The sequence below is a fragment of the Netta rufina genome (genome assembly GCF_964035555.1).
Source record: "Netta rufina genome assembly, chromosome: 17".
In the NCBI taxonomy this organism is placed as follows: domain Eukaryota; kingdom Metazoa; phylum Chordata; class Aves; order Anseriformes; family Anatidae; genus Netta; species Netta rufina.
Window position 1 is genome coordinate 6,306,082 of NC_140141.1, and position 26,962 is coordinate 6,333,043.

Here is a 26,962-nt window from a genome sequence, read left to right on the forward strand (position 1 = left end):
GCACTTTAACAACTTTACAACCACCATTAAATACAATTCAGTCAGTCTTTTGATTTGAAAAGCTCATACACGTTCTCAGTATTCTAATAATAATACATAAAAAACAAATTGATCATTGTACTGAGACAGCAAAGGAGTAACTGAAGCTGTCTCCACTTAAGCCTGCATTTCAAATATGGCAGAACTTGAAAGATGGCTGGAGAGAACAGCACTTGTACTCCCACACAACTGAACTCCTTTTATGACAGCTTTACACCTCCAACAAAATGGGACTAACTCCATAACATGTGGTACAGGAACACGTATGTCACCTCTAAAACTGAAGGTCCAAGAATTGTAATGCTATGACATTTCTTGAAATGATACCTACAAGAGCAGCAGTGATTTCCAAGCCAGAAAAAGGAGAGAAAAGGCAAAACAAACACACACCACATTTTAACTACATGAAAAAAGACAATAGTGTAATGAAATAAGCAACAATTCTACATTCTGAGCCTACAGCAAACCAGTTTGGGCAACCAATGCTGTAATTTAGTAGGGCAACAGAGCTCAGTTAGCTGAATAATTAAAAGAAAATAATGATTTCCTTTTTTGTTAGTGAAAAATATTCTCTCTCCTCATTTTAACACAGCCCAAGGCTAGCTTCAAAAAACTGAAAGAAAGCCAATTAGCTAATTTAAAAGTATTAAGACAAAACATTCAAGTCAAGAGAAAGAGATTTTAAGAACGTACCTCTGCAACTTCAGCTACAACTGCATCTAAAGTCTTTAGCAGAGAATCCCCAACAATCTGTTTTACCTACAGAGGGGAAAAAAGAAAAAAGGACATTTTATATTCATGACTCTAGATAGAAAGATGATACCATTTTGCATGTGCAAAGACAATGTCCATCACTACTGCAAAGCGTCCGATGAAATTAATGCTACAAGAATTTTTAGTTGCAACAAGATTTAATATTTTTCAGCCTCTGTGCAATATTCCAAAATAGCTGGTGCATGAAGCAGCCAGGGCCAGTAGCCTCTACCACTCAGCATGAATTCACAGCAACAACACTCTTCTGGAAGAGGGTCTTATTCGCACAGCAAAAAACAATCTACTTCAGCAACTGTCAGTACACAAGTACCACATGGTCTGAGACACACCAAAAGAAAGAATCTGACAAAGTTATTTGATATTCCAACTTCACATCTCAACTTTGCATTTCAGGAATACTATTGAAACGTGATGTTAAATGCCATAAAAATAACATTACAAAAAGCTTGAACGATAAGCACAATCTTTTTGTTTGCACTTCTAAAAGCTTAAATAAACTGCATCTTTCTCTAGTATGGAAATTGCTGCAACCTTCATAGTAATCTATCACTTACCATGTTCAAAAGCTGGCGAAGCATTTCCAGTGGGATGTTAAACTCTTTATTGTTAATGCCATTAAAGAGAGGAGAAACTGAAAAGCTGGAGCTGATCGTAGTGAAGTAATAATCAGGATCCAGTGCACTCCCATCAGGAAGATATGAACCTGATCAAAAAAATAAAGAAGTATGAGAAAAAAAATTTGGGGAGAGAAAGGATACATAGATTTTGTTTAATGGCAATGTTTAATCATCAGTAAAAAGTTATTTCTAACATGGGCGCAGTCTTTAACTGACAAGTTATCAAGAGGCTCAATTCAGCTAATCTACTGGCAAATCAAGACAAAACTACAATGAAAAACATATTTGTTCATCAAATAGCAACAATCCTGTGTGAGGAATTGATTTTAGCCTGTGTTCATGTCACAGGCACTGCTGACAACAACTCTTACCATACTACTGATGTCCCTTTACCTGAAATTATTTCTGTAAATGCCATTTTAGTATTGAGCAGAGATACAAAAAAACAGGCTCTCTCGTGAGATTTTTCCTTATCTTAGAGTGAATGAACATGGAGCATAGCTTTAATTTTAGAAGAGCCAGTTCATTATTGCAGTTTGAAGATAAAGACAAAATATTTTTTTCAGATTCAAATATTACACAAATAGCTTGCAAATCGTACTGCTTTGGGTACTGCTTGCAGTTTAGAACTTACAACTTTGCCTTTTTAAAGTACTTAGCTGTCTGTGCTGAAGTAATGTTCTTGCAACTAATAGACTTTCAAGCAGCACTGTTTACTAACAACAATAAAAAAGTCTTTTTTATTTCCCCAAAACACTTAGCCAGAAAAACAAACAAGACCATTAGCCTTATTTTCTAAATATGATGATTATCACAGACTATACTACAAAGAAAAATATAAAGGCTTGCCTCCAGGCTTTAATTATGCTTTGCATTTTGCTATTGTCTCTTTAACCTGATGGTTTTTTTTTGTTTGGTTGTTTTTTAACACTCAAAACTTCAAGAACCTAAAGCTGAAGATGTGTATAGGTTGGTTCAACAGAGTAGACAGAGGATAACTTATTTTTCCTACTTATCCACTTATGATGAATTACCCTGCATCCCATGATACGAGGAAGGAAGACAGATTCCTCTACAAACAGTAACATGAAGAAGACAGAAAATGTAGTGTGGGAGAAATCATCTTAAACCAGGGTTTCAGAGACAGAATGAACACAGAAAACAAGAATGTCCAAACCATTAAAGACTTCAGAGGTCCAGACAAAACCAAAGACACCTCAGATGCAGAATCAGTTTGCCACTGAACTTGTGCAAATATGGCTTATTTTCAAGCACTGCTTCTACATGTCACAGCACAAAAACTCAAAGCTGGAGCTGTACCAAAACCCAGTGGTTAAGAGACAACTTCTGTGTCTCCTTTAATATTTTTCACTTCAGCAAATTACTAGGTCCTTAAACAGTGACCCATACCAAATTTACTTCAAATGGAGCTGTTGTTTTAGAATCCTAGAATTTTGAGACCTTTGTGGTACATTCTAGACACTAGTCCATCAATTTCCTTGTTTTGTGAAGAATGGCATTAACACTTGTTTCTGAAAGTTACTCAGTCTAATCTGCCCAAGTATTTTTGGCTTAGTCGAATTAAGCTCTTCAGTACGAGGCACTGCCTAGCACAGGGAAATCATGTCTCTCAGAAGCCTGCCAGAAACAACTGACCCTGGAGATCAGTAGTATTAATGACAACTACTTCCTGCCGTCTTCACACTGCAGTTTTTCAGAAATCTAGCAGGCATGTGCCTTAGAATTACTGTAAGAATCCGAGAATGTAGAGAAAGAGGTCAAAAGGATTTTGGTTCTCAATTTTCTGTAAAGAGAAATAAAAATAAAGGAATCACACATTATTCATTTGCAAAATAATTTACCTTCAAAGTAATGAATTGCAGATCCTCCAGGAGAGCTGGGTGGGGGAATTCCACGTTCAGGACTAACCTGAAACATCACACACTTTTTAAAACCATACTTTTAAAAACTATGGAGAAATACTCATCAGTGTGTTCACACGCTTTATAGTGAAACACAGCTTCAGGTGAAACTATCAGAACAATGTATTGACAGGCCTAACAGCTCAATTACAACCAAAAAATGGGAAGTTAAAAAAGGCTAGTTCAGTAGTTTTGATTAAAGGAAACAGATCAGAATGACAACTCCTGTACCGCACATAACTATGCTAATAACAATCCATGGTTTCCAAACAGGCACCTGAACCCATTTTCCCCTATGATAATGAATATGCACAGCTGCCAGTATAGCCAGCAGGAGCTTCTATAATCTCAGCACTTCTGAAAACTCTAGCCATCAACTGACAGTTTCCCAAATTTTCTAATAAACATTTTTTTTTTTAACATGAGGATAACATGAAACATAATATAAAATCAGGAATAGAATTGGGCATCCATTTATTATCCGGATTTATTGCTACAGTAATTAGTTTAACTGTCACTAATTATTTTGTAGCTTAGAAGCTACAAAAATCATTCTGAAAGTCAGCCATAGAACCAAAATAAAGATTTCTGAACGTGGTCAAATAACATGTTAAGAGACAGTCTATGTATCCAGGCTTAAGGTTGCCTTAATCACATCAAGACCACAATGTCATTGTAGCACTAATTCCACCACATCGCAAGTCATACAGACCTGTGAGATGCTAGATACACTGCTAGCTTTTCTCTTTAGTGTTCCTTCTTGGCAAACAGTGAGCAGAGAACTGGGAAGAATGGATCTGAAATCATTAAAGGATCTCCGGCGAATTCCTTCAAGCTCTTCTGGAACTCTCAGGGAATGTGGGGGAATTTTTGGGAAAAGCTTTGAAAGGAGAGCCTCCTCTGAATTGCTGTAGCGACCAAAGGCTCGAGAAATTCCTATGAGGCAGGGCACTGCATACTTGCATAAATATTCTGGAGAGGGAAGGGAAACAAAAACAAAAGATATAAGAATATTTTAACAGTAATGTAGCAAAACTGAGGAGAGGTAGTTCTACCAGTTCACAAAACTGCTTCAGCCTAAAGTGCTTTACAAAGATTTGTTCAAAAGCAGAGGAAAAATTATAAAGTTATCTTAAATTAATATACATCTCTAGCTTCTGTATTTCATTTACAGCAACAGAGTAAATACATGCTAAGAGAAAAGCTAATGAGAAAAGCTTCTCATTTCTCAGGAGCAATCCTAATAGTTTGAAAATACAAGAATTTCAGAGGACAAGTTCAGATACAGTAACAATATAAAGAGTTATTTTAAAAGTACCTTTATCATGCATCTGTGGGGTCTGGCACATTCCCAACAGGAACTGCATTACTTGTAGAATTGCATCCAAAATCTAAAGTAATCATGACAGACGTACAAAAACAGATGTTGGTAAAGAGGTTTTATCATCATATATGAGATCACTACAACACATATGACACTTACTTACGAATGTGAGCATCTCTGTAAACAAGATGTTTTTAATGCTGTGTGACTACAAAAGTATATTGGTCTCATTCAGCTTACAGAGCTTCCTTTGTAAAGCCTTCAGCCAACTGGTGTGTACAACAGAATAAAATTGCAGAAGCCCTGATCTTAGTACCAAGCTTGAATTCTAGAACTCTGGACTCAGTGATTGTCATACTTTGACATCCAGAAGCAAAAACAGATTTAAGAATTTCTTCTGTGTACCTGACTTCATTGATTGAAGCAAAGTAACGCAGCAGTATACATGTCAAAGCAACCAATCCCTTGGCAAGGAAGAAGGAAGGCAGCTGTGATGTACTCCTGCCTAGACATTTGTCAGTCACACCACTGGAGAATCAGGTATGAGGTAAGCACAAACTTAAACTCTACCTGCTCTCTGAGAGAGGCATCCCTGTAAGCAACATCTGATAACAAAGTTACCAAGCAGAAGCTGAAGTTTTCTGCTACTGGAAGCAACCCTGCAACGTAAGAGGTAAGTACTGTTAGAGATGGCATATCAGAAAAAATAATAATAAAGACAACACAACAGATTCACATGCCGTACAGTTCTGAGACAGCCTGTGGGTAGAGTCCCACACACATGATGTAGAAATACTTTCTAACCATCATAATTTCAGTGTGAAGCATTAAAAACCTATTTCTAAATTTGTAAAAACCCTTCCCGGTTTTCAAATAAATAAATAAAATATAATATGCTTTGTGAAACAGAAGTATTCTTATATTATATTTAAGTGGTATTAAGGGAGGAAGAAATTAAGTGGTTTCACAGCAACTAAGTATCTAACTAAAAGCAGATCATAAAAATCTCAGGTTCCATTCTCCTGACCTAACCGCCATGCAAACTTCTCCAATTTAGTCCCAAAATATATTGAACACAGATTTATTTGGAAGCGCAATTTCTCATAAAGCAGTCAAGAAGAAAGCTGGGAGGTATTCAGCTTTCTCTTTGCTTCTAAAGAACAACCAATATTAAACACTGTCAAGTCAAGAGCTGAGGACCTAACAGGCCCTCTCCCATTTCTCTTTTTACCATGTCCTGAATAGGCTTTGTTCCTTCTATTTCTTGTCTCCTGTTCTATGAGAATGATAAGAACACACAAAAACAAACATCACCTCTGCCTTTCCGTGCATTGCTTTCTTCTATCCACTGGACTTTGGGAAGTCCCTTCAGAAGTCGGAGGAGGTACGGAACCACATTATCTTTGTGCTAAAGTGGAAAATACTCTATTTAAAATGGAAACAAAAAGCTGAACAATATCTGCTAAAGATATTTTAGAGGCATGGAAACATTACATTAAACAAACATAGAACACGCTTTTTCTAATGATTACTCCACAGGCTTCTTGAATATTGCAAAATATATTTCAACACAGGCAAAGGAAAGTAAATTAACTCAGTTCTATAAACCCAAGCATTTTGTTCTGGGCAACCACTCGTTCTCCATAAAAGTTGGGATTAATTGAATTAATTTTCTCTCCAATTCGTTCATCAATTTGCACCAAAGTCACAAGATAATTTTAAGATGTCTAGATATTTAGAAATGCCAGTCCCAATTCAATATTGGAAATCCATCCCTTAGCCGTAAGCAAATCACTTAGCACACCCACTTAACACCTCAGTTAAATCTGCAAATCCAAGAACAATAATTTCTTTCCCCACAGAGCTGGATTAGTTAAAACTGATGTTTTCAAAACCATCACAAAAATGCTAAAAAAATGAATACAATTGCTTTAACTTCATACTAACAAAATGCAAACAGGACAAAGTTGTTAATACTATGTATGCAAGCTATATCGTAGTAACCAGGCACCAAAGAGGAGGAAATTCAGTATCAATCCAAACCCCAGCATCATTAAAAGACTTGAAGTGAGGTGAATGTCTTTGAAACCAGGACTCCATACATCCTTCCTTTCTTCTCCAAGAAACAATACCATCCCCAGAGTTTGAAGAGAAGAGAACCAGCTTGTCAGAAACAAGCTGACAGATACAAAAGGGATATTTGTATACAATGCAACCTATGCCCAGGCATAAAAAGGCTGTTATAAACCTGACATTCAGGAGCATGTTTGCTCCTGAAACATACCTGTTGTTTAGAAGCTGGTGAGAGCAGGACAAGCAATGACACACTGAGTAAATTGCACCGAACAGTTTGCCCACACCTATAAAAACTTCTTGCACTTCCACATTCAGCCAACATATACTCTAACAATGAAAACTTCTACGCTTCATGCTTCCTCTTAAAAACCACTTCCCTCCTTTACTACCTCAAATTTAATGCCACGGGGCCAATTCATCAGCTACCTTTTAAAAATCTACAAACAAGTGCCTTTGCGTTGGTTACCACCCCCCAAAAAAACTCTGCAAAATGATTTAAGCTTTCCTGTCCCTCCTTCAGCTGTGACGACCAAGAAACATGACAGCAGTTTGGCTGTGGCAGTACCACGACTTCTGTCATCAGTACTGTCCTTGTTTCCTTGTGCTCCCCTGCCTGCATCCATCTGTTATGTCTGATCTTTTATCTAGTCAGCTCTTTATAGCAAGGACATGAATATTGTACCATATGTCTAAGGCATTCACATATTTCATTTTCCCCGCATTACAGTAATTCAAATGAATATTAAATACCAAGTTTTGATTCATTGAACAACTATTTAAACATCTTTCAAGTTAAATATCCCAAGGGAGGAAAAATACCTGAAGGTCAGATTCAATTAGAAAGATTCCCAAAGCAATTACAGCATCTCTTCGACGTTCATCTAACTGGAAAATTCCATGGAAATCCACTGGACACATACAGAGCAGCTTTTGTACCTGAAAAACAGCGATGGGAAAGGATGGGAGAACAAGAGCAAAAACGTCAAAACAATCCAAAGGAACAACAGTGTTAAAACTGTCTTTCAAAAATCTACCAATAGACGTTTGGTAAGGAAAGCAATGCAAATATCTCCCAGCTTTTTGTATAAGGAATAGATTTAGTCATCATGTCCACACCATAGAGCATGCCAAGCAATAGACCTGGGTAGTACTAAGACAGTTGTAAATATTTTCATAACAGAGAAACAAGCTGACAAGCTGTGGTTTTCAAGATTCATTCAGACCTCCAGTGTCTGAAGTGGTGTTACAACTGCACCAGTGCCTTCCTCATATACAGCCCTGAATAAACGCTGCTGCATAGCTGAGTTTGACTTTTGCTCTGATCCTTTTAACACGTTAAGTTTCCAGACCTTATTTTCCCCACAACTTACCTATCAATTCACTGCATACCCAGCAAACGCACAACTAAATAATATTTCAAATCTCTAAAATGCTTAGTTTGCCTATGGAACTGTTACAAAAAAAAAAGAAAAAAAAAGAAAAAAAAAAAGAAATGCAACAAGAAGATGGACTTCCTAAAAATCTGATTGATGCTAATAAGTAGTAACAGAAAGGGACAAGACCTGTGTTTCAATGTCAAGCTAGTTCCCATTTACACAGTAAACTTTAAACATTCCATCTTGAAATTTGTAAACTAAGAAACTACTTTCCTAGAGGATTAAAACAACTTAGTGGATGCCCAATGTAACTACAAGACCTGTAATACAACACAGGTAATCCCCTTGATTAGCGTAAAATGCGGCAGAGGAAAATATGAACTTCAAAATAACTTTTAATTCCTGTGTTCCACGTCAGATTAGTATGTGGTATAACGTAACTGTAGCTAGATATGACCTGTTGATATCATTTAACTCCTACGTGTACTCTCTCAAATAAAAAAAATAAACACCAGATAAGAGTGAACCAACAGCAAGATGTTAGAAAAAATGCTTACAGGTGGCTGTCAGAGCACTGACAGATTTCAAGAACAAGAACTACGCAAAGACACCTGCAAGAGCTGGCCAAGAATAAGTCATGCGCTATGATTTTTGCCAAGGCAGAGCTGTGCTTTTCACCAATTCAGCCACTTCCAATGAAGGCCCGAAGCAATGTGAAGGCTCAGCCCCTTCCAGCTAGACACTGACACACGGGGTGTCTCAGCGCAGCCACGGGAGCTCACACCGACAGCAGGACCCACAGAGAGAACCCTCGTGAGACGAAAATTCTCTTATTTCATTACGCAGTCACTAGACGCTTACCTGAACCCAAATTCCTATTTTTTCCGTTCTGCTTTTTTTTTAACCTTGAGCTGATTCCTTCGCTTCCATTTCACCAGATACACAGGATAACCCAACCAGCCCTCGTTAGGCTGGCGCTAATTACACCTCACAAGCTTCAGGGCCGGACCCCAGCCTCCTGCTCCCCTCAGCACCCCCGCAGGGGACACGGCCGAGCCACGCGTGACAGGGCCCCGAGGGGCACCCGGACACCCCCTCACGACCACCCCACGGGGCCCTCGGAGCTGCGGGCGCCCCGGGGAGCAGCCTCCCCTCAGGGCGAGCCCCTCAGGGCGAGCCCCTCGCTCACCTTCTCCAGCGGCGCCGGGTTCTGCACCGCCAACGAGCGCGCCAGCGACAGCACCGTGTTGAAGTAGAAGCCCCGCGCGGTGCCCGCGCTGCTCCCCCGCCCCGTGCCGGCCGAGGGAGCCGCGGCAGCCGCCGGCGCTGTGGCGGAGCTCCCCGGCGCGGCCGCCGCCGCCGCCGTTGCTGCGGCCGCCGCCGCCGCCGCCACCGCCGCGGCCGCCATGTTGGGAGGGAGCCCCGCGGGCGGGGCCCCTCTCGCGGGACGGCGTTCCCCCGGACCGCCCCGCGCGTCAACAAAATGGCGGCGCCCGCTGCGGCTTCGCTGCCAGTCACCCCCCCACGCACCCGACCTCTTCAGCGATGGGCTCGCCCGGCTCCCCCTATTCCCGGCGGTGGGCGGTCCCAGCCGCCGCCCGCCTCAGCGCAGCGCCCGGGGCGGGACGGGGAGGGGCGGGGCGGAGCGGAGCGGGCGGGGCCGCCCGGTGCTTGTGTGGGGAAGGAGCGGCGGTGCCTGAGGCCGCCCGGCAGCGCCATGTCGGGCCCCCCGAGGAGCTACAACCCCTTCGCCGAGGAGGATGAGGAGGTTGTGGAGGAGGAGGCGGGCGGCGCCGAGCGGCAGCGCTACCTGCAGCGGGAGGTCCTGCGGCGCTCCGCCGCCACCGCCGACAGCACCGCCCGCTCCCTGTCGCTGCTCTACGAGTCGGAGCGCATCGGCGTGGCCGCCTCCGAGGTGGGTCCCGGGCGTTTATAGCGATAGGGTTTGTGCCTGTCTGACAGGGAGGTTTCCAGCTGTTCCCTCGCTGATCGAGGCGCCTTCCGGCCGAGTTGTTTTGTTTACCAGGCGCTCGGTGTCACGCCGATTAATCACTTCCTTCGTGCTCACGGGCCCGTTCCGGGGGCCAGGCCGGGCCCGGTTCCTGCTAACGCGGGTCCTGCCCCTGGAGTCACCTGCCCGGGGCTGGGCCTGCCAGGGCTGCCTCGGGGAGCTTCCTGCCTCGTGATTTGTGTGTTAAAAACAGCCTAAATGAGGAATTAAGAACTCAGTCTTGACTCAGGGGTAATGGTAAAACAGAAATTGTGTGGGCTTGCTGCTGGAGGGAGAAAACAACGGGCTTTAACAATAACTCCCCAAGCTTTGGAGAGAGTATGAGGACAAGCCCTTTGCTGTGCACTAGTGTTGGCTGTGGGCAACTCTTCTGCCAAAATTAATCTCAAAATTAAGCTTTGGATTACTTTAGAATAGTATTTGTGACACTGAAATAGAAAATAACACAGCTGTGTATATCAGAACTTCTAAATCTTGCAGTGTTAGCCAAAAAAAATATTCCTGCAGTATGAAAAAATCTAGTTGTGTTTATTTTCTTCAGTTATTCAGTTTATAAATTATCTGAAACACCCCAGTAACATGAAAATAGCATCCCTTGTTAACTAAAGTGTCATTCACAACTAGAAATAGTTCTCATTTCCCCGCCATAAACCTTTGCATTTCCACTACTTTGCCCACAGAGGACAGATACAAACATCAACCTGACAAGCGGCCAATACAGAAAATTCCTGGCTCCCCTTTGTGGTACCTGTCAGGAAGCTGGCATCGCACTGATGAGGGTTTTATAGCTGGTTAGTGCTACAGCTGACTAGCAGCTCGATTGAAATGCCCTGGAGAAACAGGAGTGAGTGAAAAGGCTGCGCTCCCTTAGAGGTCATCTACATAGATGGAAGGAATGCTCTTATTTTTCTTCAGAATGTCTGTTAAAAATATTTGACGTTTCAGTTTATCTTGGCTTTACTAGCTTCCTTTTATCTGTCAATATCTATTAGGAGCTTGTACGTCAAGGAGAGTCGCTGAAACGCACAGAACAGATGGTAGATAAAATGGACCAGGATTTGAAGACCAGTCAAAGACACATAAATAGCATTAAGAGCGTTTTTGGGGGGCTGGTTAACTACTTCAAACCCAAACCTCCAGAGAGCAAGCCAGAGCAGAATGGAACTCCTGAATATTATGGTAACAGTAGGTAAGGAAAATAAACGTTTCACTTGGGAATGATAGTACTTTCTTGGGTTCAAACAGGAGACCTGTCTGTCATCAGAAATGTTCTGAGATATTCTGGATCTAGAACAGTTTTTCTGAAGTAATTCTTAAAGTGGAACCTTTTTCTCCCCAGTAATCTGTAATTAGCTTATTCTGTTATCAGAGTCCTGGCTGTCTCCTGTGTGTATGCACACTTATGTTACTTGATCCCTTCAATTACCAGTCTCCTGGGGAGAGAGAGGGTTTCCTCACAATGTTGCCAGTTTCACTCGTGTATCTTTCCCCTAAACTCCTTACCTTGTCCATTTACCTTTTTAACTTTTTTTTGAGACATTTCTCACAGCATCTCTGAAATGTCACCAGAAAATCAATTATAAATTTGTTGATTCTGTAAACTCCTGAGATGGTGTCTGATTCCCTTTTTCTTTAACTCTGAGAAAAATATTTGTGCATCCCTTTATATTTATAGTGCTTCTAGTTAAATACTACGTATGTTTCACTAGTGTTTATTAAAAGCTGTAAACAAAAATGAATTGCTGTGAAAGTACCACCTCTTACAGTACTCTCTTCAACTGAGAAGTTTGTGTACAGCCTGGTAATGCTGCATGGATTGATTTTTTATTTTTTTTTTCTTTTTCTCTTTTCTTTTTTTTTTTTTAAATTGTTACTATTTTCTTTCCTGGCCTCATCTTCCATTAGAGAGAAATACATTGCCTCCAACACTGAAGATTTGGTTTTGTTCTTGATATCAAAGCTTACACTATTTTCAGCACTAAAGCAACCAATTCTGCTTTCACTGAATACAATAATTTATTGTAAAGGGACTTGTTGAATTAAGTCTAAAAAATATTTTCTTGGATACTTTTGATGCTCATTGTTGTTTAATGGATCTAGAATGAAGCCTGTGGTCCATAATAGTGTTTTAATTTTGCTCTCTTTACTACCAGATTAAAAGAAGCAATGATGTCTAGTAAGGAGCAAGAGTCAAAATACCAGGAAAGTCATCCGAACTTAAGGCGGCTAGATAATTCTGGTTTGTTAACTTTATTTTATACTGAATGTCTGTCATCAAAGTGGAGGGAACTTGCACAGTGGTGAAGGTGGAGACCCTTTAGCCTGCCCAGCTGCTGGCTTGGATTGCTACCCAACTTCTGGAGATTGTATCCCAGTGTTTGTGACTTTCAACTCTAGGGAATTGTCTGCCCCTAAACCTCTTATACCCATCCTGAAGACTTGAAAATTTTTACTTGCACCTGGATTTTATCTAGCCCTTCCTGCAGGGGATTTAAGCTATATGTAGTAAGGACTGTAGTGCATCTACAGATGTAAAGACATCTAGTGCTTATATTTGCACGGAGGAGATTTTGGCCAAGAATCCACATAATGTACAGCCTTCCTTGTCCTACATTGCCAAAACGTTGACTTGTACTTTGAGGTTCTTCTTTTTAACCATGGTTTGCAGTAGTTTTTGTATGTGTTTTCCTTGTTATTTGCAATGTGAACTATAACCCTTCACAATGAAGTCCTTACTTTGCACAAGGAACCATACAGGGTTTGGTCTTGTTCCCATTCTTAGGAGTTAACTTTGGATTACTTTTATGTACAAAGTAACTGTTACTTCTTAAAGTGAAGTTTTAATTACTTAGTTTAGTGAGATTGAGAAAGCTGCAGTTTATAGTTGTAGCTCTATAAGGCAAGAAATATTTTTTGGTAACATCAATCTCCATTCCACTCCCTATAATATTAAAAGTCTGACCAACAGAGGGCAGAACTAACTCTCTGGTGGGTTTACCTGAGGGACGGCTAAATGCAGATAGAAAGCAGGTAAGCCTGTTTTTTTGGTTGTGTTTTGTTTTTTTTTTTTTTTTTAATCTCTCGACTACCCAGCAAAACTACAAAACGCAATTCAGAAGAGTAGTTATAGCTTAATAACTGTTATTTTTGAGCATGTCCAATAGATAGGGAAGTTGGACTGCTTTGATACACTGACTAATAGGTGATATGATTTCATGGCATCTGTAGTCAGACTAATTTTTAATAGCCCTTCTAAAACTTGATTTTTCTTTCTGTCTCTTTATTATATAATACTATGTACTTTATATTCTTGGCAGACAGTGATTTCAGCAACATAGATTTAGTTACTTCAGTGCAACGGGATGCCTATCCAAAGAATCAACATCTGCGAGCTTACCACCAGAAAATAGATAACAACTTAGGTAAGTGAGAAAATTGAAACTGTTTGACATAATACAATTTTTAATTTTTGGTTCTCAAGCCAGGGAGAGAATTTCTAAGCAATATGTTCTCAAGAAGCACTTTTTTTTTTTTTTATATAGCTCACATACAAGCTTTGAGAATAACAACATTTACTTGTAGACTCTTTCAGAACTATAACCGTGACAGAATCCAACATTTCATTGAGGCATGCGTTATTTGAGTAGTTCTATACTGTGGGATGTCTGTGGGTCAACTACCTGCACATATTAATAACAAATCTGAGTTAGAAATACCTTTCCCATGAAACCAGCCAGAAACAAACTGGGTAGGATGCCTGCAATAGTATAAATCTCTTATGGAAACAAATACCCTATTGGCATCATTATTTTAACTCTTCTACATGCTTGTGCTTTAAAACTATTAGATTTTGAACTGCCCCTGAACAAAGAAACTGGGAGAAAAAAACTACACCCAAAGCATAAGTCCTGTTGGATCATAGATTGACCATAAGAAAAACGATCTTACTAAATGTGAATATGCTAGCAAGTTTCTGTTATTTGAATGAGAAAATGGTGCTGATGTATCCTATAACACCTGTACTCAGGATATGAAAATATCTTTGAATCATCCTGTAATTGGAACGTCACTGGGACAGGCAGGCTAATTCTTCGATTCTGAAAAAAATAAATTATTAAACAGATACTAGTAATATTAAGAAGGAAATAATGCCTCATATTGACAGCCAGATTAGACCAGTATGGATACTTATTAACTCATTATATAAAGCCTGCCACCTGTGTTGAAAGATGCATTCAACTTATCTCACTGACAGTTAAAACCAAGATATTAAATTGTACATCAGTTTAAACCCAAAGAATCTACAACTGTGTGCAACTTTGGAAAAAAAAAATGCAGAAAATTGAACAATCAAAAGGCACTAAATATTTCACATGTGAATTTGCTGCATATGTTTGTTTTTTTTTTTTTTAACTTCAAAAAATATTCAGCTGATTTTTTCTCTTGTTTTGTAGTGTATATATATAAAGTGCCTCTTTGCTTACATGTGTTGCTGTTTAGCTGACCTAGAAAGAAGAGATTTGAAGGAAATCAGAAAGGAACAGATCAAAGAGAAATAATCAAGTATAAGAGTTAGTGGAAGCACATTTGTTCTACTCCCAAGCCATGCAAAAACTTACTAGCCTCAGAAGTATTTGTACCAATCAATCATGCAATAAAAGTTTCCTTGTAGCCAAATTAGGAAATGTGGAAATTGATTTTTTTTTTTTTTTTTTTTTTTACATCTGTTAAATAATTAACTGCTTACATTTTAAATTTTTCAGTGTATTGATGATATCTCTGCATGAAGAACATTTTAAAGCGGGGAAAAAGAAAAGTTAGTGAGCATATTGTGTATATCGACCTGAGAAAAGATGTATCCCAGCCTTCTATAAAGTATTTTTAGAAGTAGAAACTATATTGCTGGATACCTCATTTTATAAGGATACAATTTGGTTTTAAGCATTTAACTTTTAATGGGAAGGAAGAAGGAAGTGATTACTTTCTGACAGTAATTCAGTAGCCATGTCAAAAGATTGCTGCTTCCACTATTAGAGAACGCTTGGACTTGAGCAGTCTTAACTAACGTTTCCTAAATCCAGGTTTTGGCGAAGAGGGAATTCTGATAGCACACTGTTTAAACGGATGCTTTATACTGCTTTGAATCCTTACGGTCAATCTCTGTTGACAGATGAGATGTCTTCTGGGTTGAGTCGTCTGAAAAACCTAGCTCTTGGTCTGCAGACAGAAATAGAGGAGCAAGATGATATGCTGGATCGGCTAACCAAAAAAGTAGAGACATTGGATGTCAATATTAAAAGCACTGATAAAAAAATCCGACAACTTTAAAGAGCTTATAGAAATTTTTGTCCAGCATTAGTTCTTCTTGGATATCTTATCTCAACAGATCTCTTTAAAAAAAACTTGGACAATATCTATTAATTTTTTTCTGGTATGTTACTGATTTTGTTGCCATTAAAATTGCATAATCTTAAGTGCAGCATAATACCTTAAGTTTCTTCATAATGTACATAGGAAAAGTGCACGCTGAGTAAAATCTCTCAGCACTCTGTTAATTCTTTTGTGCTGGACACCTTTCTCAGTTGCATTACTGTGTGTTGTGTGCGTGAAGGAATTCAGAGTCTACAAAGCTTCAGTGTCCTTGGCCTGAAAGTTGTGATGAGAAAAGTAACTACATTTCCCCTCTGTTTTGGGGAGGGGTCAGGGGGAACAGAATGTACTTCTTTGTTCAGAGCAAATGTTGCTAATTCTGTTTACCTACAGCTATTTAAAATTCTGAAAAAATGTCGATTTCCAGCTGTAAAAATAATTGTAAGTGACTGTCCTCTGGCATTTCTGGAGCTTAAGGAACAAACTGTTCTGTGGAAGTTGTAAATTGTTAACTATCAAGGGTGTCATGCAAGAATGATAAAATCCTCTGCTTTTTTACTTTCCAAAGACCTCTTTTCCCAAGAGGTGGAAGAACAGTGGTTGTTATGACTGTCAGTGAATGCTATCATCTTTGTTATTATCAGTAAAGATCTACAGGGGTGTATTATGGTTTACACAAAATCTTGATTGACTGACAGAAACCCAAAAGGTTTGGGTAACATTGTCATCGTCTAGTTTTTATTTTTCTGCCCTTTCTCAGCTTATTCAGGTACATGGTTATCTGAAAGTAGTTTCCATTTTAGTAGTTTCCATTTTCTCCAAGTGAAGAATTGGACTGATACTGTGCGAACAGATCATAGATCATTCCTTAATTTAACATTTACTTCAAATAAAGGTGATCAGGGAGCGAGTAGGTGCTGTGTCCTCCTTGGTAATGTGACTGGTTTTAAGATGCACAACTATGATTGGCATACTTCTACATAGGCATAGCAGGTATAAAAAGCTTCTGCAGATTAAGAAAGGTTTAAAAAGTTTGAGTCTTCCAGATAAATGTTCAGCCTTCCAATTTGTTTTATTCTTTATTACAGTAATATCACTGTAGAATAAAATAGTTACAGCTCTACTCCAACCTGAAGACATGACAGGGAGAACTAGATGTCTGTCTTGAAAACAAATAAGCTATTTCAGTTTGGAGAAGACCCCTGTCAGCATTGCAACTCTTAAATATCACAAATGACAATGAGTGACTAAGACGATATAACTTCTTTGAGCTGGTATCGTGTTACCATATGAATTAAATTAAAACCTTGATGTTCAGGACTGTCAAGCTTGCATCCTTCATGAATATCACATTCAGAGTTTCTCCTTTCTTTAGTAAAAGGAACTGTTACCTTGAGCTGACTGGCTATAAAGTGTACCAAGTTTAAGGAAGCACAGGAAAACTGAAGCCTTTTTTGTTTTACAGTGTCTCCTGAGAGTTCCCTTTTAGAAAAATAAATCATTAAAAAAAAGCTACATTTCTTGAGTATAGTATTATGAAAAAACAGGCATATATTCCTGCGCTTACTAGCACAGTACAATTGTGATTTAGATTGAAAGTGAGCCTCGGTTTCTCCTTACCTTACTGTTGTCATTGGTTTTGGTCCCTAAAAGAGATGTGCCTCGTGGAGACTTAAAACTTTATGAGCTATTAGCATCTTTATTTGCTTTTCAACTTTCACTTTACATGTCACTTATACTCATGTGGAAGCTTGGAAAACCTTATTAATGACAACTTACCTACTTTTGTGAGTGTATATCATAATTAATTTTCTTTTACTCTGTTAGAATATTCATGAATTATATGATTTAATGTCTCAAGAAGGTCAATAGATTTATTTAGGAAATTGTGCCAATCATTAGTTTTCAAAATCTTTAAGAACTTCAGTGATGGAATATTGGAATTGAGTGTACCTGTTTTAATTTTGTATTTGACTCTCCCCTTTTTATTAAAAGTAATTAAATAGTAGCATTTGCATCTTAAAAATGATATATCAAGCCTGTCGAGAATAGAGGATATTAAAAAAAAAAAAAAAAGCACAGTAATTAAAAACATTCATTTAAATTTGAAATCTGCCTTTATCCATATGCAGCTATTTAACAATTGCATTTTTTCCAAAGTTAGACTTTGGTAACTAGGTTGTAGGCTGAGGTTTTCTCCACTAAGTTATGGTTAATGAAGGAAAAATGCATCTGGAAGATCTAGTTATGTTACGTGTAATAAGAAATGTGAAGCTTGAATCCAAGCAAAAATTTCGACTGATTTAAAAGTACGTTGTCTTTCTGATGTAAGCTCTTCCTTTTTTCATTCTGAATTGTTTCGTGGAACGGGCTCAATTTTTTTGGTCAACAGTTTATTTGTATCAGCCTTACTAAATGTTTCCTGCATTCTGGATATCTCTTGATGCCTTTGAAAACAAAGGCAAAAAAGGAGGAATAAAATAAATAAATAAATCCCTATTTCTGCTTTGAGAACTTCATGATCTGAGCAGACTAGAAAACCAAGATCTCAGCCATGTGGAAGTTAGAGGCCTAACATTTCATCTCTTCTAACAATTCCATTCACAGTCTCAGTAACATATGTCTTTGTTCTCTTGCTATGTAGGCTTTTCTGTGCTATTTATTTGTTTGAGAAAACATGTTTGTTTGTTTTCTTGCTGGTTAGGCTTTCCTGCTCTATGTATTTTTGTTTTACTTAATAGCCTTGTTTTAAAGGTCTACTTCCCACATTGAGCTTTCATTTTTGGGGGGAAAAAAAGATTGTGCAAGAATATAAATGAGTATCTGCTACAAAATTAATTTGCTTTCACAACTTACACAAAGGTGCTTTATGCTTTCTGCTGATAAAGAAGTTTAACTGATGTGAAGAGACAACTCTATTTTGTAATAGTGATTTTTTTTCCTCATTAGAGTAACTTTCTATCCTGCAGGAAAGGGAAATTTAAAGGAGAGAAAAAATCAAAACAAAACAAAACAACAGACACAAGTTTTGCCTTTCCAGGAAATGTCACTTTATATATGTTATGAAGGACTTTCTGCAACTTTTCTTACTATTTCCTGATATGACATACAGTTTTATTTCTTCTTGGATACTTACCTTGTATAGGGTTTAGGACTTTCAGAAGACACCAGTGCTAACCTGATAAGCTAAATAAATTGTTTTGCCTAAATATTCATGTTGGCGTAGAAATGGGTGTCCTTGCAGCCACATAGCTCTGATTAATTTTATGCTTACTGGCTTGAGTAGAAGTTTAATACTATGGTCAGCATAAGAGATCAAAAAACTTTTTTCAATCTTCTTTATAAAAGGGTATTTTCTTGTTTCTACAAATTTGCTAATATATTTTGAAAAAGTGTTAAATACTGGAAACATAGTAAGATACGTTTTAAAAGCAGGAAGGAAAGGAAGTGGGAATAACCAGATACTTGGTTACTAGTTTCCTCAGTGCATATGATTTTAAATTGCTTGAGTGTTGAATTAAATACTGTAACAAATGATATGTGTCTGGATTTTCGTCTGTACTGCAAAGATTTGTTGCTGTGCTGAACTCTTTTGTCTTACTGAAATCACTGGGACGCTATATTATGTCCTATGAGGACATAGCAAGACTTCCATCTAAAATTTCTAATGAAAACTACTGCCTTTATTTGGTGTATATACAAATGCTGTCTGAAATCAGCTGGCCTTTCCCTGAAGAAGGTTTTACAGCTGTCGTTCTGTTTTGTTTTTTAATTTGTAAAACTTACCTGAAATATTTGGCTGCCTAGTATTTTTTGTGATGTCACTTGTTAAATGGTGAAATAGAAAATACCTACTAACCACTCTGCCTTCTAAACAGACAGACTTTCACAGGCATTTTTTGAGGCATAATGTCATGTGGAGGAGATGTATTAAGTTTGACTCTGAAATCTGTGGGGATTAATTTCTAGAATCACAGGTAGATGTGTCTACAGGTAGTTGTGTCTACAGCTTTTTTTTTTTTATTATTTTAACAGTACTTTAGTTCTATACCACCCAGGTATAACACTTGCTTTTTCTTTTATTTAAATGCTAAACTGGACTGCACTTCATCAGTTTAGGAAATTGAATTAAATAAGTGTTGAATGGTAAGATGGTCAATAAAGGTGCTTATTGTTAATGGAGAGTTTTTGCATTTATTTTCCATAATTCTTTCATTACAACTTCATTGATACTTCTGTCCCATAATAAGATCTGTTAATGTGCTGGGCATATTCTGTTAATTTTGTGTCAAAATGGAAATTAGTTTGCAGCTGGTGGGTTTTGTTTTCTTGGAATAAAAGAAGGGTATTACCTTTCTGGGTGGCGCTTGAGTAGGTTGTCTTGGATCCCGAAAGTGGAATGCAAACAAGCATTCATTTATGCAAAACCTTAACTTGTGCAGACAAAATAATCCGAGATGTTGCTTGAAAAGTAATCTTGCCATAGTGCTTGTTTTCATCTGGAGTATCATAAACTGGATATATATACATGAAGAAGGCAGGCAAGATAGGAATAAGGCTAAAACAATTGTACAATCTTGAAAATTTAAAAGCAACAGGTATGTAATATTCCTGCATGGTCCCAAATTTGCTGATTAAGTCCTCAGAATGTCTTGACCTTTAGCTAGGTTCTTATCTGTATGTGAGAAGAGGAACTTGGCTTCTGAATTTCTTTTTTCTTCTTTATAACAGAGATGTAATTTTCTTTGATACCATAAAGCCACAGAAGTGCTACTACGGAAGCTCTGAAAAGTTAAAGTCTGAATGCTAGAGAGATCGACCAGTTTTTAAGATTCAAAGAACTGTTTTCCTGCCCTTGTGCTGAGAGTTCTCCAACAGACGGGATCTGAGAGCTCTTCCATCTCTGCACCTTATTGTTGCATATAGAAAAATCAAAACAATGCCAAGAGTACAGTGGAAGATTCTAGACAGTGGAGTGGTGCAGTGAATTCTGAGTCTCTGCTAGAAATATTCTTAGCTTGCTCTACTTGCATGGAGAATCAGACAGTCAGAAGAGAGAGTATTTCATACTGATTAGTTTATGGCTGGTCTGGCATTTCAATCCTTTTGTGCTTCCTCAAGGACTTCCTTTCTTACAATGCAGTCCCTGCCTTTCTGGGAAATGGGGTGGTAAAAAAGATGCTCATGCAAGTATGAAAAAATGGGAAGAGCAGGTGCTGTGCTTCTGCCTGTCTCTTTTTCCCGTGTCTGAAAAGCAGCTTGGTTTGGTTTTAAAGGAGGGAGTCCTACAATTTGCATTTTGGTTTTGTACATCATATATTGTACATTGCTTCCAAATAAATATGTATATTTGAGATCCAGGGATCCGTGGATCCAGAACTGATGGGCTGATAAGGCTTACTTGAAAGAAAGCAGGGAGGTGCCCCCACAATAAACAGTTGGCCAAATTGGGAAGACCCCTGGAGGGGGGCCAGGCAGGGTTTTCTAAATAAAGTGACCCTGGAGCCCTGCCTCAGCTATAAAAAGTCTAGATGGATTGTGACTTTGTTGTTAGTGAGGCAGAACCTTCTAGAAAATGGCATTCCAGCTCTCTCTGTAAATGTTTTTGGGAAAATAACTGTCTTCCTTGGCATCTGTATTCTAGTTGATTCTTCATTTTCCTCTATATTAATAAATCTGTTCTTTCTGTTAACAGATAGCAGTCATTTGCCAAAGACAAGCTCTGCCTGTAGATCAGTACTCCAAGAAACTGCTACATTTTGTATTGCTTAGAAGAAACCTTTGCCTGGCCTCAGTGTGTCTCACAACCTTCCAAGGCAGCCAGGGGAGCAAGAGTAAGAAGAGTGCCACTGAGGCCATGCTGTATTCATTAATCCTTCAACACAGAAAGATAATGATACAGTTTGGAATGCGTTTGTCAATTAACCAGGTGCACATCTGCCCTAGAAAGTGGGAAACCCTGCCCCTAAATTTATAATCTAAGAAAAGGTATGTTAAGACTTGTGAGGAAAAATCAGAATTTGTCTTCCTCTGGCTTTATTCAACAACATTTCTTACTGACATTACATATTTTGTAAAATTGATAAAATGTAAGCTATTTACTTCATTTTTTTAACCTCTCCCTGCATTCAATCAAGTTATTAACGTAACATTTTGCTTCTTCTAGCTGATTGCTTCATATGTCTTTTTCCAACTTCTTCCTTGTTTTATTCTTTACATTCATCCACTGTCCATCTTATGGGGATGAAAGAGCTAACCGAAGGTGCTTGTATTCAGTACAGTCTCACTGGTATACTAATTCTGCCAGTCTAATATTACATCGAGCTTGATTATGGGGGTACTAAAATTTGACCTTCTTGTCCTAGGATTTGAGCCCTATATTTCTCTTAGAATTTCTATGTAATACCAGTGTTTGTTTACATCAAATATTCATCTGCTCAGTGGGGTTCACTAGGCAGTACATTTGAGTGCCTTTGAAGACAAATTCCTGCAGGAATTCCCTTGTGTGAGGTAACTGAGAAGGGTGGTAATGCAGTCAGTCTGTTCTTGGCTTCCAGTAGGATCCACGGTAATGACTACAAAGTTACTGCATACTAACACTCATGAAGTTGGTCTTTACTGACTTATTTTCACTGTTGCCTTATGCGTGGATTGGCCAATCTATTTATGTCTCTGCCTACTGGTCCACTTGGATGATGACAGGATGTTCCTTCCCTTTTCAAGTGATGACTAGGCAGAAAGGCAGCCAGGAAATCCAGCACATATGAATACTGAGGCTACACAACAGTCTTGTAAAAAAAAAAAAAAAAAAAAAAAAGCTTTGCAAGAGAGGGACAGCATCACATCACCCTGGAACAATGTATACAGAATGACCTGGACTGAACGTCCAAGGATTTGTCAGTTGTAATCTGACTCTTGTGGAAAGCCAGGAATTCTTAAAGGTGGGAATTTGATGGAGACTGTGAGACAATCCCAGATTCAAAGTTCTGCAGCCTTCTGCCCTGAAAATACTTGAGCTGCTCACTCAACACTGCAGGGGAGACCTGTGAGTCATTTCATCTGCTTCACTGTACATTTGCTGTGTTACAGGCTGTTGACATTTCTGGCTTTTATTTTTATTCCTAAAGTGGCATGAAGTAATACAGTACAGATAGGAGCTAGCAGTATTTGTGGGCGCTGATCCTCAATCCTCGCCTTTGGCATTATCCCCGCCTCACCCGATGTGCTCCAAATGGCAGCAGAGGCACAGTAACGATGTCGCAGCCTGCTCTGCTCTTACCAGGCTGCCGGCTGTGGCCTCCCACCTGCAGTACACAGGCTCTGTGTTCAGTTGTGACTCACAGAGATACAGAGAAGATATTAATTGGAAAATACTGTGGCACGAGATGGAGAGAAGGATGTTGTTCTCTAAGGGACACAGTTGCAATAATTCAGTGATGTGTTAGTTTTTGTTGGTACGCATTTAGCAAGAACTAATGCACCAAAACTGGACTGCAACAGTAAGCAAAGTACGGGTGGGAAAACTGCCAGAGTCCTGTTACCAGTGCATCAACCCTTAATAAAGCACAGAACAAATCAAACAATCAAACATGCTACAAACTGGCATTTATGGTGCAGCCAAAGTAGCCTTGTTCTCGATACTTAAAAATGGCTTTCTAGATACATACAGTGCTTTAGCAGTGGTGCTTCCTCCCTCTCTTAATTAGGTGGCAGTGTCTTCCCAATCAAGGAAAAACATCAAGGGGAACAGTTGTGCTGAATCGCAGCAGATGCAACTTTGCTTTTTATGTATGTACTTCCTCTTAATGCTTACTTGTATCACTTAGGGAAGTCTCCTCCTGTATCAGTACTATTTTCAGAAATTCATGTAAGTTGTAGCCCAACTCCTCTGTCTGATTTTACATCACTACTGACACTGAAAAGTGTGTTATTTTTCCATAGCCATAACCATCAGCAACTTCATGTGTCATCCAAGCAATGCATTCATTACCGAAATGTGTATGATTTAATAATTTCCTGGCACAATGATCCCAAAACATGTGGAAGGGAAAATAGAGCCTGATTTTTTTTTTCCATCTCCAGGTGTTTATTTGTTATGGACTACATCCCTGCTCTTGACCCTTTTGAATAGCTCTTTGTTGAGCTGTTTCCACTCCTTGTCCAGCTCAGTGCCTGAAAGTGCATGGTCAGATTGTCATCCTTGCAGCTGAAAGTGGTGGAGAAGAAGCTTGTTCTTAGGCATCTGATGCACCTGACTGCTCTAACATTTCCAGCTTCAAATTTCTGGAGCTGTGTTCATTCCTGCAATCTCCACAAGCTAAAGACTTTTTTTTTTAATTGTTTGCTTTACTATCGGGTGTTTGAAACACAGTATTGAGGCCTTATTCCCCTCTCAATGTAACATGTGCTATGCTGGGTTTACAGCAGCAACCTGCCAGAAGCCTGAGGATTTCACCAGGGCCCAAGAGAGGTAAGATGAACAGCACAACCAAAGCAGCTATTCACTATGGGGTACAGCAGGACATTACTGGTTTCCTTGTATCATTAGATGCCAGCAGCCAGTGGCAATAACAGAGCAGTGGGGCCTGGGTGCATTAGAAGGCAAGAAGCTATGTCCTGAATTAAAAAGTGCGTGCTTAAATTTGTGCATATTTCTTAAGCATGTTGAGAGTCGCATTAAAACCACTAAGCTTCCTTACACCTCTATGGTTAGGCATATATAGACATACTTGCTGAGTCAGTCTGATGGTGTTCATGATCTGTGTGAATCTGCAGGGAGTGTCTTTGCTCTCTCAAGCATCAGGATTTCGAAGCCAAGTCCTGTAAGAACAATTCTAATTTGGTGTTTGAGAGAACCATTAATTCCAGTTTATCCTTCCTCAGAATAGTGATAAATAATGGAATTGATAACATCTGGAGAGATTTCTTAAGCCTCTACCACCTTGTTATATACCCACCCAAAACTACTTGAACTGTCTTTCAGGAAAAGGAAGAGAACTTCTGATGATGGTCTCAGATGTTCTGTTATTTAATTGTTCAATTACTCATAGGCCATGTAGTATAAATATATAATTTAGTTTTGACTCTCGTCAACTGCTCTGCCATTTTAGTACCTCTGTTGTAGTACGGAGTGACTGGAAGGTTGCCAAGTAAAAAGGAAGTCTGTGTGTGAACAGCCGGGAGGGATAATATGTAAATCTGGTGGAAAAAGGCAATTAAAGGCAGTGTTGAGATATAATGGAAAATAGACAATATTGAGCCTCATCAGAAATACCAACATAAACAACAGCTACTGTACAAAGTCTCTGAAGTGAACTTTGTGGCTTTAAATAACTGCATTCTACAGAAAACAGATGGATTATGAAATCTGTGAGCAGACTTCCAGAAAACAGCCTGGTCTTCAGGAACACGTCCATGTTGATGTTCAGCATATCCTCCTGGCACAAGGGGACAAAAGGCTTCTTTTCCCTGCTGTTGTATTTACATAATAGAGAAAGGAGCTGGAAGGTTGGATAAAGTGCAAGCCAAATATAGCTGAAAATAATACTACATGTCATAAGTAACTATGAATGGAAATGAATGGAGAGGAAGTGATATCTGAGATAAGCAGTGTAATAAATGCTAGCTCGTTGCTTCGTAACCCAACAGCTGAGGAGGTGATATACTGATCAAACAGAATCAGAAAGCCCTGCCTGACCACAGCAGGGCCATGCCAAAAGCTTAGCAGAATCTTGGTATCACCAGCGAACACAACTGCATCATTTTTGACAAGAGTGGTTAGACTGAGAGGGGACGGACCATTCAAAAATGTTTAACTTTGTATTACAAATGAGGATGGATTCAAGCTGTATTTTAATCCCATGGCCGGGTTTGGTATCATTGATCAAACAGCTCAACATGGAGTTTCCTGTATTCTAGCAAATGTCTATACATCCATTTGTTCTCCTGCTCTGTGAATGAGTACGATCAGTCACAGCGCAGACACAGCAAACCAAGCTCCTGTCTGCAGACATGAACTTGGCAATACGCACTAACTGAGCATAGTTCTTGCATCAGGCAACACATCATGTGCTGCCTCAGTCACATTCTCAGCTAGAAGAGAAACATGCAGATATTTAAGGATCTTTGGGAGGACTCACAAAAGCGGTGTTTCTTAATGCGAAATGTGGTTCTTTCAATTACTTAGCTCTCCTCTTCCAGCCTATCCAAAGAAACAAAAGAAGAGCTGCTTATTATTCTTAACAGTTATGTTTCAGTCCTCATAAAACGTAAGTGGATAGAAACACACAAAGACAACTTCTGATGTGTTCTGGCAGCATAGCCGTACTTGATCCAGCATTTTAAATACGCCTACACTAGGCTCTAGTTGAGTTTGAGCAAGTGATTTATGGATAGCCAGGAAGGAAGACAGAACTCTGACACTGGGACTAGAAATCATCTCTTTGCTTCCTGGATGCAGTATTACATGATGCAGAAAGAGGGAGGCAACAAAAAGCCACTGCATAACTGGACCTCTATATGTTCTTTTTGAAATCAATACTCTATTAGATCACAATATTCCATGATTAAGACCAAACATCTGCAAAGTATGACCACAATATGCTAAATAAATATTTTAACTAGCACTTTGTATGCTTCCCCCTTTTATTTTTGCATTTGCTAAAGACACTTTGCATATTTGGAACAGCATAATTTGCCAAAAAATGATACTGCTTTTTTTATGTTGCAGGCACCTTTTAGGCCTCTAGAAAAGCAGGAAGGACTGAATACTTCTTAAATTCAGGAAGATCTTTCTAAAAGATACACATTTCTAAAAAGACCGGATTGCAAATTCCCTCTTGTGTTTGTAAAGGCTGCCTCTGCACCATTTTTTTCTCTTTGTTTAACATTCCCGAAACAAGCAGTATCAGTTACACAGCAAGCACTGGCATAAAGGGGCACAGCTGCTTTAATCGTTGTCTCATCTAAATTTATTCTAGTGACAGGTAGCAAAACTGCTATTATATTGCTTCTGGTAGCACTGGTAGGATTATTTTTAAAGGCAAATTTTTTGTTCAGACATTTCGTTATGAGGACTTTGACCACACAAATCTGTACTTACCTAAATTTTATTCAAACTTAGCAGTCTTGTTTGTTATTTTCTGAAAAAATCTAAAAGGCAGCAAATGTACAGCCGTTGAACCTCCCTGGGAAATGCCTTTGCGTTGTGTTTGTGTCTCAAAAATTTCAGTTCAGACTGATGTTCCAGAAAAGCCAGTCTATTTTACTCAGGTTATATACGTCACTAGGAACTATAAAATGTAAAGAACTTCCATTAAAACCTGTTCCACAAACAATTCAAGACTGAGAAAGCTGGGAGTAAGAAAATTAGGATGACTTCTGTCTTGAGCTTCCTGAAATCCTACAAGACAATAGAAGAAAAAAATAATAATATTTATATATAATGTATATAT

General features: G+C 38.9%; 2 protein-coding genes across 2 annotated transcripts in view; one reads left to right on the forward strand and one right to left on the reverse strand.

Moving 5' to 3' along the window:
- Positions 1-9,536, reverse strand: part of PI4KA (phosphatidylinositol 4-kinase alpha) — a gene marked incomplete at its 5' end in the record, with an annotated part of 59,863 nt that extends 50,327 nt beyond the window's left edge. Inside the window, 9 exons of the mRNA XM_084297568.1 lie at positions 733-798; positions 1,368-1,516; positions 3,293-3,359; positions 4,065-4,324; positions 4,671-4,743; positions 5,247-5,335; positions 5,991-6,084; positions 7,572-7,688; positions 9,318-9,536. Coding sequence (XP_084153694.1) covers positions 733-798; positions 1,368-1,516; positions 3,293-3,359; positions 4,065-4,324; positions 4,671-4,743; positions 5,247-5,335; positions 5,991-6,084; positions 7,572-7,688; positions 9,318-9,536 — 1,134 coding nt within the window. The remainder of the gene's footprint in view (positions 1-732; positions 799-1,367; positions 1,517-3,292; positions 3,360-4,064; positions 4,325-4,670; positions 4,744-5,246; positions 5,336-5,990; positions 6,085-7,571; positions 7,689-9,317) is intronic.
- A 239-nt stretch (positions 9,537-9,775) lies between these two features.
- On the forward strand, positions 9,776-19,681 carry SNAP29 (synaptosome associated protein 29). The gene is made up of 5 exons (XM_084297631.1): positions 9,776-10,043; positions 11,132-11,328; positions 12,293-12,378; positions 13,457-13,561; positions 15,310-19,681. Exons 1-5 carry the CDS (start codon positions 9,846-9,848, stop codon positions 15,465-15,467), a joined length of 744 nt encoding a protein of 247 aa, XP_084153757.1. The 5' UTR covers positions 9,776-9,845; the 3' UTR covers positions 15,468-19,681.
- The last annotated feature ends 7,281 nt before the right edge of the window (positions 19,682-26,962 follow it).

Excerpts from the sequence above, each read along its gene's own strand:
- SNAP29 (XM_084297631.1), top strand. The coding sequence starts at position 9,846 with ATGTCGGGCCCCCCGAGGAGCTACAACCCCTTCGCCGAGGAGGATGAG. Across the intron at positions 10,044-11,131 it reads TCGGCGTGGCCGCCTCCGAG|GAGCTTGTACGTCAAGGAGA; the intron begins GTGGGTCCCGGG and ends AATATCTATTAG. Across the intron at positions 12,379-13,456 it reads AAGGCGGCTAGATAATTCTG|ACAGTGATTTCAGCAACATA; the intron begins GTTTGTTAACTT and ends TATTCTTGGCAG.